The 11,508-nt window shown below is 31.4% G+C and overlaps 1 protein-coding gene across 1 annotated transcript; it reads right to left on the reverse strand.

The window, feature by feature from the left end:
- Positions 1-1,889: 1,889 nt before the first annotated feature.
- Positions 1,890-3,023, reverse strand: LOC131660787 (zinc finger CCCH domain-containing protein 23-like). Its single transcript, XM_058930104.1, has one exon. It carries the CDS (start codon positions 2,965-2,967, stop codon positions 2,179-2,181), a length of 789 nt encoding a protein of 262 aa, XP_058786087.1. The 5' UTR covers positions 2,968-3,023; the 3' UTR covers positions 1,890-2,178.
- Between the last annotated feature and the right edge of the window lie 8,485 nt (positions 3,024-11,508).

The following is an 11,508-nucleotide window of genomic DNA, read 5'->3' on the forward strand; positions in this document are numbered from 1 at the left end:
ATTTTTTGGCGGGTGCGCGGGCGGCCCGGCGGGCCCCGGCCCGTTTTGCCACCCCTACCTATGACTCTAATATCTGTTAAAATCAACAAAGAGTTCTCGACAATGGCGTCAATTTTAATGAAAAACGTGTAATAATTGGGGTTAAGAGAGTTTTCAAATATGCATATTCGAATCCATCCTATAAATTTTTAAAGATGCATCTTCGAATTAATTTTTGACAAAAACAATGTGACTGTTTAATTTACGAAAGATAATTGATTTAAAGTGCGTTCGAAAATAAATATTCCAAAATTTTAAAAAAATATTTTTTAATTTTTAAATGTGTGAGAGAAAATACGAGAAAAGAAATTGTCCTAGTACGAGTGTTTTAAAAACCGGACCGAACCGGCCGGTCGGACTGGTCAGACCTGGAACCGGAGGGGTTACCGGTCTGGTCTGATTGTTGGACCAGGTATGCTATTGAACCGGTGAGAACCGGCTAAAACTGGTGAACCAGCGATTTTAAAAAACCGGTGGTTCAAATGCATGCTCTTTTTTTTCCGCACAAAACGACGTCATTTTCATGGTTTTTTAAAAAAAATATATAATTAAAATATAATTAGATTTATTTAAACCTTATTTGGAACAATATTTCCCTGTTTGCAATTGAACTTGATTTAAAATTTATTTAAATGTATATTTTGTATTATTTTGTTGTGAGTGATGATTATATTTAGAATTTGAATGTAAAGAATAAACATGTGAAATTATGATATTTTAAAAATTTAAAATTTTGTGTGTGTTGTGATATTTTTTAGCAGTGTTTTAAAAACCGGACCGGACCGGCCGGTCGGACCGGGAACCGGCCAGGTAACCGGTCTGGTTCAATAGTTGGATCGGGTATGCCATCAAACCGGCGGTTTAATTGTTTTTTTTTTTTAAAACTTTTTTTTAAACTTTTTTTTTAACATTTCTTTTAAACTTTTTTTTAATATATTTAGTAGTGTATTACTTAAATAGTATTCTCACATAGTTTTTTTCGTTAGTGACAAATTAAAAACTTTATTGTTTATTTGTTATCTTTGCTAATAAACTTTCTTAAATAGCATAAACATATTGAATTTTATTTGATTTTCTTTTTAGGATCCTATTTTGAATTAAATTTGGTGCACATTGGAGTTATTTTGTTATAAACTATTCAATTAGATTATGTTGCAATTAGACTTTGTTTAGATTATGTTGTAATTAGACTTTGTTTGCAATTAGACTTTGTAATTTTTTACTATTCTGTTATGTGTGATACCTTTGTTTAAAATTTGAATTTAAGTTATGAAATTGTGAATTTATGATATGATATTTTTAAAAAATTTAAAAGCTAGATATAATTTTTTAGAGACTGAATCATCCGGTTCGACCGGTTTTATACCTATATAATGACAGGTCTATTCAACCGAGTTATCCGGTTTAATTCGGTTTGGTCGTGCGGTTCGACCAGTGACCCAGTGGTTCGACCGATAAATCAGTGACCCTGTACCCTCACCGGTTCGATGACCGGTCCAGTTTTTAAAACACTGTTTTTTAGAGACTAAGTCATCCGGTTCGATCGGTTTAATAAATATATAATATTGTAATAGAGACCGGTTTATTTAACCGAGTTATCCGGTTTAATCCGATTTAGTCATGCAGTTCGACCAATAACCCAATGGTTCAACCAATGAACTAGTGACCCAGTACCCTCGCCGGTTTGATGGCCGATCCGGTTTTTAAAACACGTATCGACCTCGTACCGATAAGGAGACATAAATATCAATTAGTGTTTTTTTCCTTCTAATACAAAAAAAGGCATTAGATTCATACCGAAAGAAAGAAAAAAACTCCCATAATGTTTTAAAAAATAAAAAAAAACAGGATTCCTCAAGTTTCTTCTGTTACATATAAACATCCAACAAAAACACAAAACAAAGACAAAATACAAGTTTAACCAAAAAAAAAAAAAACAATGAAGACAATCAAATGCTATTCAATCTTCAACAAATCCTTAACACAAGAAGAAGATTAAATGTAAGAAAAGGAATTAGAAATCAAAGAGACACCAAGGTCTCATCTCATGCTCCTCACCTATGCACAAATATTATTCTTCTTCCTTTTTGCATCATTCATCATCTATACAAAGTAAAATCATATTCTTCGATCCCAAATTCAGTTAACCAGTTCCGAAACCCATCCAAAATCAGGAACAGGAACCGAAACAACACTATCGTTGAAGAGTTTCCCATAGATTTTGGCCCTAGGATCTCTTCCAGATTCCACCCTCTCCATACTAACCCCTTCATACCTTGATGGAAGACCAAAAAACCCACCCCTTGGAGACTCCACCCGACCGGAATCCATAATTTGAACATCTCTCATGCAGTCAACTAACTCCCGCATATTCACCGGAACGCCACCGTATCTGGAGTTTCCATTAGGAGATTCAAGAACCGAAGTAGGAGAAGAAACAAACGTTTCAGGTGAAGCCTTACCCGAGACACGAAGTTGATCAACGGTGTGAGCAAAGAAACACACTCGCCGGCGACAAGCTGTCCCGTCGTTACAAAGCTGTGTCCTGTAGCGAGAAGGATGAAGCCAGCATTCGAAAACACCATGTGCGAAGTAACACGAATCACCTTTAGTACAGCTTCCTAATCTGCGAAACTCCGAGCAAGGTGTCCCGGAGTAGTTAAACTTCCGAGGGTCTCTCCGGCGAGCTTTCTCGCCGGGGTGAGAGTACGGACATTCCGTCCAGTCGTGAGACCGGCCACGCTGGCATTTTCTCACTTTGAATTCGAACATTCGGAAATGGTCGGAAGAGAAAACATGAACGGGTAAGTCGAAATCTTCGGAAATTTGTGTGTCGGTGTCGTTTGAAATGAAACGGTTTAAGAATGATCCTCCCTCGTATTGTGTCGTGTCCCATTCGGGGATTTTAAGGTTTGGAATCTTGATCATGGTTAAGGTGTTTTGAGTGAGTGAGTGATGTTTTTGATTCTTGTGTGTTAACAATGGCAATATATAGGAAGAGATTTTGTAGGTGATTTGTTTAACCGTGGTTGAGTGAGTTGGCTTCTACCTTAAGACACGTGTTTGATTGAGCCATATCATATCTAAGGAATTTGGATTTTCTTATATTATTTTTTATTTTTTATTTTTGCTAAAAATGCTAATGCAATTCCGATATCTTGAAATACAAATCTAGTAAGGTTGTCTTAAAAATCTAATTTGTCAACATGTTGTGATAGAATTGAGAAACCAACCTCCATTTGTCTTTATCTTCATTCAAAATATCCATCCATCTTTTTCATATTAGGTACTACATTTATCTCTATTTATTAGTCTATTTCATATTTATGTATGATAAAATAGAAAGTAGTATTATTATGTATTGATATAATCTTATTTTCATAAATTTAAAGTAAAATATAGTGAAATGTGATAATGCCAAAATCAATAATATTAAATGTTATATTTATTGTTCTATGAAAAGATTCACTATTTTTAGTATTAGAAAACTGAAAATGTTAAAAGATAAATGATATGAAAGCATGTTGATTGTTAAAACGCACTTTTTTATGTTTGACCATTTTATTTGAAGCGATTTTGAGAGCTGTCTGTCTCACAATAAATCCTCCAATTCTCAATCTCACCGATGAAAAAACCACACTCAAACATACACATGTATGTTTACCCACATGTACATCAAAATATCTATTCGTCTAAATGTCGATATCCGCTTCTATAAGCCAGTCAAGAAATTCACAATTTTATGCATTTATGCATTCGACAATTTTCACTTGTTAGATCAAAATCAAATAATTCAAATTTAAAAATTATTTTCAATTTACATTAAATTAAAATATTTAACTTAAAATTTTAACCATTTAATCTTAATAAAAAAACATTGAAGGTGTGAAGGCATCAAATTATTGACTGCATGTAATAGTGTATAAACTACTAATGTTTCAATATTAGAAGAGAATGAGAATCATGTATTATACATATTATACACGTATAATATATGATGTATGATCTCTCTATTTTAATTTTATTGTGAAGTAACGTAGCCCGCATACAAATAATAAAGGTGGGTTTGATTATCTAGTAAAAAAATGATTTTGAATCAATAGATTTTATAAAATTAATTTAATTTTGACTAAATGTGAGTTGAATATAAAATAATTTATATTTAAATATATTTATATGATAATATATTAAATAGTAAATTTAAGTGTAAAATGACTTTTTTAAACTTAAGAAATAAAAATGACTTTTTTAAACTTAAGAAATAAAAATTCTATCTTCAATTTGAAATTAATTTTAAGGTAATCCTAACGTGTGTTCTTAGAACACATGTTAAGAACTAAATGTAATTTTTTATTTTTTAAATTATATATTATTTTTATTAAAAGTTGATAACTAATGTGTTTATCACATTTTTTAATACAAATTTTTTATATTTGAATTTTTTAATATATGTCTTTGGAACACATATTAATTTAGACAAAATTAACTATACTTTAGAACATGTCGAAACATTAATTCTAAAGACTTCAAACATAAAACATAAACTTAATGTTAACAATTAATGCTAGTTAATTAGTCTTTGTTCGATTCACCTTTCATATAATCATGTCCCCTCTTAGCCATCTTTATTACTCATTACTTCAATTTCAAACAACCACATTTTACAAAGGGTCCTCCCCAAGTAGCAACTGTGCATTCTTGACCACATCATACGTGGTTTTCAAGCACTTAATATTTTCACATCAATGGATATTATCGACATTATTATATTTTGTTCATCGAATATATTCAAGAAACGGGCCAGCATAAACTACAAGTGGCTTATAATAAAATAAAAATATTACAAGTGGCACCAAGTGGATAATAATAAAATTATTGAAATATTCTTTTGAGAACAAAAAATACTGAAGATAAGATTGGCCTTGTCAGCTTCTCTATCCATGTCATATGTCTAATCTGGTTTATGATAAACCTTTGTGCGTTAATATTAATACAAGCAATTTGTGTTAGTGATAAGATAAATCTTCTATAATATTCTATTACTTCTTAATCATCACTGTCTGAGATGATTAGATTTTCAAATCGTATGATGCACGAATTAATCATATTTTTTGGAATAGTAATGGTTGTTTTTGAACAAAAATTATGAGTCTAATTTTAATGCATTGAAAAAGATATGAATAATTTATTCCACTATTCAAAATCATAAATTATCATTTTACTTAAAAGACAAACTTCAATTCTAATTAATATTTTTACATGTCATAATCAAAAGCTAAAATAACACATGAGATCATTCGAAAATAAAAATTGAACGCATAAAAATTTATTTTATACTATATAACAGAAATATTATATTTTAATAATTTAAAAATGTAGCCGCCGATTCAAAGCGGATATGTTAGTAAATTAGAGGCTTAAACATCTTTTTGCTTTTGTCATTTGGACAAAGTTTTAATTATTTTTCTATAAATACATTTTTACAAATTCACTCTCTCAATAACTTTGCATCCTTACTATATAAGTTATATAAAGTATATAAAGTAGGTGATATCGGGAAAAAGAGAATTCACCTCAAATGACGGGAGAAAAAGTAGAACTCGTCCAAATAGTTGAGACAATATTAGATACAAAAAAAAATATATTTTCAGTCTTATTTATAAGATAAAATTTAATTTTTAGTTTATTGTGTTAAGTACAACAGTAATGTATTATGCAACTAAAATAAATATGGGAAATGTTAATGTATTTTGTTTGTATATTTCTCTCTATATTTACGTCGTTATAATGTGATACACCTCCTATAAGCTCAACCCAAAATAGTGCTCTTAGGCTAGGGGTGAAAATAGCTAAGCTAGGTTAGACTTTATAAGGTCTGAGTCTGGCCTACGATAAATTTGAAATGTCTGAGCCTGATCTGACCTTTTTAAAAGCCTGGCCTGACCTGAAAGCCTATTTTTCAATATGGTTTTCAATTAATCCATATTATTTAACAAACCTTATAAGTCGTCATATATATGCATATATAGGTCAGCCTATTTAGCCTTTGTTCTAATATATATGCATATATAGGCTTGCCCATTTAGCCTTTTTTCTAATATACATGCAAATATAGGCCGATCTATTTAGCCTATTTTTAATATACATGAATATATAGGTCGACCTATAAGACTTCATAGACTTTCTTAATAGTCCAAGCCTGGCCTATTTTATTAAATAGGCTTTTAAAAAAGTCTAAGCCTGACCTTTTTGTTAAATAAGTTTGGTCTGGCCTGACCTGGCCTTATATAGACTAGACCATAGGCCCTTGTAGGCCGGTCTGGCCTATTCCAACCCCTACCCTAGGCCCAATGAAGATGAGTTAGTTGATGAGATAGTTCATGAATTAGGAATTGAGAAAGAGACAACCCAAAAATCCATCATAGATGGAGGATTACGTGTTCGACTGAAGGATCTAGAATCATGTTATTCCTTTTGATTTCATTTCTGTTATGCAATTTTCTTTTCCTGAAAACGTGTTGGGTTGTTAGAGTTTGTTAACAACCAATATTCTTTTTATAGTTGTACTTGAGAATCATTGAGCATGATGAATGTTAAGAAGATTCTTTTCTCCCTTAATTAGTTTCTTTCTTCTTCTCTTGTGGAGCAAGCACTCGCTCGAAGAGTGCTAATTTCGATCACCTAAGTGCAGTAATGTATCATAATGAACACAAAACAACCTTTAAATATCTATTGTTACTATTCCATTTACATGTTCAAGATAAATTTATTTTCTACCATATAATTTCTATGATAAAGACTAACACCATCTACTATTCTACTATCAAAATATAAAAATTATTACCACCATTTTTATAAGGTTAACCAAATTAAAACTAACTACATTCCTAAATTCATGGATATATTTGTCATTAGCGCAACATTAACTTCCTTAATTCAATTTGATTTTAATCCCTTGAATATTTTAATGTTTTCTCTAACCATCATTATTGTTTTTACTACTAATCTCTGCTTTCTAGATTGAATGCTCTAAATGCACTTAACTTTACCTGTTTTCTATAGAAACTCTATGCATTCCAAACATTCCAAATAAATAAGCAACAAGCAACCCACTTTTTCATTCCAAAACATCAAAAACTAAACAAGATTTTAAAAAAAGGTACAGTATGTGATATCATTCTATCTCAGACCTAATTTCTTGGCTTTCCCTTCTTCCTAACAAAACCTAGTTGTCGTTATCTTTCAAGCGTTTTCCCACTGCTGCATATACACATCGGAAAAATGAATATCAGATTTGAAATCTTTGTTGCAATTTTTTTCCATTGGACCGAATAATTTCATGTTTTCAACAACCTCTTCATTTCTCCTCTGGAATACTTGATGAAAGAAAACCTAATGCAGTAAAGTTTTTTTTTATGTGAATGACTCTCTATTTCTTATTCTCAAATGGTAAGACTTTTCTTTACACTAATTGCTTAATTTATGCTTCAAATTTAAAATCTCCAAATTTTTTTTGAAACACTATTTTACCATTTTATCTCAAATCTAAATTTAAGTTCCATAAATTTTTTGTTATTAGATAAGTTTAATTTTTATTTAGTTCTTATTTCACTGTTCTACACACTTTTTGTTGTTGTTATTGTTGTTGAAGCGTTTTTGTTTGTTCTATTACTGAAGAATGGATCCAAAAGTGTGTGATGAATCAGTGAAAGAATCTTCAAATTTTAAGCGTGAGAAGATTCTTCAAGCAATTGATGAATCGACTGTGTGTCCCACTCCGGAGAAGAAGGCCAAACTATTATCCAACAAATTCAAGGATCCAATAGCCCAACTTCCAGAAAAGTAAAAACACTAATTAAATAAACAATTTGATTTTTAAAATTCTATTTTTTAAAAATGTTTTGAAGAAAAAATTGTAATTTTTATATTTTTTTATTCAGTTACAGGGCCATTGCTAAATTGGGGTGCAGTTACCGTGCATAGATAAAAATCTATGCACCATGCATAGATTATTATGGACCCTTGGATCAAATTCTAGACATCAATTGTTATTACTCAATACTCAATACTCACCACTCAATACTCAATACTGGATTAAAAACATGATCCAATGGCTTATGTAGGCTTATGCATGGTGCATAAGTAAAATCCTTATGCATATTAGCCAAAGCCGCTAAATTGTATATTCATATGAGTTGTTCACTTAGATGGTTCCACCTGCGTCAAAAGTCTTCAACTATTTATAACGACATTGCGTGACCCGTGCGAAAGCACGAGTAAATGATTACTTAATAATTTCCTTTATTTTTCTACTTAAATATACATTTTTGACGGGCCGAGAGTACTTAATTTGTATATCTTTGATATACATATTTTAACCATCACTATACTATATTTATTTACTATTTAAAACGATATTGTGCGACCCGTGCGAACGTACGGGTAGATAACTACATTGCGCGACCTGTGCAAAAATACAGGTAGATGACTATTTAATTATTTCCTTTGTTTTTCTACTAAAATATACATTTCCAACGAACCGAGATTACTTTACTTATATATCTTTCATATACATTTCTTAAACATCACTATATTATATTTATTTACTATTTATAGCAACATTACGCGACCCGTGCGAACGCACGAGTCTCTTACTAGTTTATTTACTAATAAAGTTTTATAGTGTTCTGACCATTTCCATCACAGATGTGACTTTACATTCTTGAGTCATTTTGTGAAATTTCAACCAAGCCCTAGAAGGATCAAGAACCATGTAAATTTTATCTGCATGGATTGGCTTTTTCATAACATCTACTAGGTTATATTTTGTGTGAATTTTCTGCATATCAACATTCCACTGCTTTACTACTTCTCGAACACAATAATATGGAACATAAGAGTTTCTTATTTAGTGTTCCCGAGTTCTTCCATTAGGATTTGTATCCAAGTAGCTTCTTTACAAGCTTGCATAACTACCATATATTCGGTTTTTGGAGTTGATAGAGATACGACTGCTTGTAATTTGGACAACCATCTTACCACTCCTCTTGCAAGTGTGAACACATAAATAGTAATAGATCATGTTTTATCTAGATCGCCTACAAAATATGAATCAACAAAACCTTTGACAATAAATTTCGTAGATAATTTCTTTGAGAAAGTCAAATTTTCCTATCTTTTCTATCTCAGTAAATTTGCATCCCTAAAATCTTGTTTGTCGGTCCCAAGTCCTTCATATAAAACTCACTAGCCAATTGTGTCTTCAATTCTTGAACTCGATCTTTTTAGGGCCTACCACTAACATGTTATCCACATACAAAAACAAAATAACAAAATCAATATTACCAAACCTCTTGTAGTTTGTGCGATGGTATGAATTAAGTATGTTATATTCAAGGTTAATTACAAAAGAATCAAATATTGTGTACTAACATCTAGACGTCTGTTTTAGACCGTACAAAGATTTGGTCAACCTACAAACCAAATTTTATTTCCATGTTCTTTAAAACCTTATAGTTGGAGCATATATGCTTCTACTTCGTGCTCTCCATGAAGAATGGAAGTTTTACATCTAATTGTTCAATATGTAAATCTAATGTAGCACATATAACCAAAATTATCATGATAATAGTGAGTCTAACAACTAGGGAAAATATTTCATTGAAATCAATACCTTCTTTTTGAACATACCCTTTAATCGCAACTCTTGCATAATATCATTCTACATGATCATTACCATCTCATTTGATATTGCATAGCCATTTGTTCTCGATGGATTCTGAAGTTTTGGAAGTTTTGGTTGACGTAACCAGTGTGTCGAAGACAAAGTCTTTTCACACTTAGTCATTTTTCGACAAGTTTGCTAACTTTCTTTGTCGAATCCTTCAAAGATAGTTTTTCAGGGTAACACCAACATATCCTATTTGAAATTTGTAAAGTATTTTGTAAGAGATACGACTAAGGGTGGTATCAAGATAATACCTATCCTGAAAACCTTTTCATGGGTGTAACTGTAAGGGGAAAACCCTACGATGTTTTATAACCCAACTTCGAAGTTATTGAAAGGACACTTGAAATCCATATGAGATAAGAGACATTAGTGTATAATCATCACACACCTGTCATATTGGGTCCACAACCATTTTTTGCTTTTACAGTGAAGCACCGCTAAATCTGAAGATGGTCCTATGTCCCAATGGGCATTGTCCATCATACGTTTATTCATGAGGATAATGATCAATATCATCAAGAAGCTCAAAGTGTTGTTTTACCTGTTGCACCATTTCCGCATCTCTGTTAATAAATAAAATGTTACGACCATGAGTATGAGCCCTCGACTGTGTTGGACAAGTGACTTCAAGCACAAGAGAGGGGGGGGGGATTGTGGAATTTAAAATTTATGATTAAATTTAATTATTTATTTGTGTTAGTATTTTTTAAGATCAGAGTAAACTTTACAACTAAAAATAAAACAGTAAAGTAAATTGTAGAAATAAAGAGATAAGGGTTTAGTGAGATTGCATCAGTGATTTATCCAGGTTCGGCCGAACATTGACCTAATCCTGTCCTAAAGAGATCTTCTTGAGATTTTGACTATAAACTTGAGGTTTTATAAGTTATGCCCCGAAACTTGATACAAGTTAATTTAGGGATTTTTACAATATTTTATCCCTTATCCAAGTTGAGCTAACAAACCAATTAGAGATTTCTCAGGACAATATCAATAACTAAACAAAAATTTTTCTGGAAAAGTTCTAGAACCAAACAAAGACTTTAAGACGAGTTTATCTCAAGAATCAAATTCGATTTTCCAAGAATATCACACTTTTGAGAGAAATACCAACGACACGGCCCAAAGACAATTTATTTCTCACAAGTAGTTTTTAACTCAAAGACACTAAGGAAACTTAAGTGAAATAATTTTTTTAGAGTGAGAGAGAAGATAAATAAATTCCAAAGAAATAGAGAACTTCAGATATTTGCTGTGAAATGAGGAGAGACGTCTCTGTTAGGTGAGAATAAGGACTATGAACGGTCTAGAGGGGGGGGGGGGTGAATAGACCTCCCAAATGAAAATTTTGTTTGAAAAGGTTTTTAACATGGTTTGAAAAATAGAGTTTATTTTTCTTGGCAGGAGCAAATTTTGCGTAAAAGAGATTATGCTTATACTGAGAGATTCACATATGTGCTTAATGAGTTCACAAGATATCAAATTGAACTACTGAATTTCACAAACTTACAAACTAATCGTATTGTAAAATCGTTTAATTCCATAATATGTGTTATCAAATGATTTTCAATGACACACAATATTCTACTATCAAAGTATTCATATACTTAATCCACACTAAGACAATGTTGAAGTACCAATTATAACAAAACCTACACCTTATTCAACAAATCTCTTCTAACAGATAAACCTATCAACATGCAATTCTAGAAAGCGATAGAAACAACCTAATTATATGA

The sequence above is a fragment of the Vicia villosa genome, linkage group LG3 (assembly GCF_029867415.1).
Source record: "Vicia villosa cultivar HV-30 ecotype Madison, WI linkage group LG3, Vvil1.0, whole genome shotgun sequence".
NCBI classification, from domain to species: Eukaryota; Viridiplantae; Streptophyta; class Magnoliopsida; order Fabales; family Fabaceae; genus Vicia; species Vicia villosa.

Excerpts from the sequence above, each read along its gene's own strand:
- LOC131660787 (XM_058930104.1), bottom strand. The coding sequence starts at position 2,967 with ATGATCAAGATTCCAAACCTTAAAATCCCCGAATGGGACACGACACAA.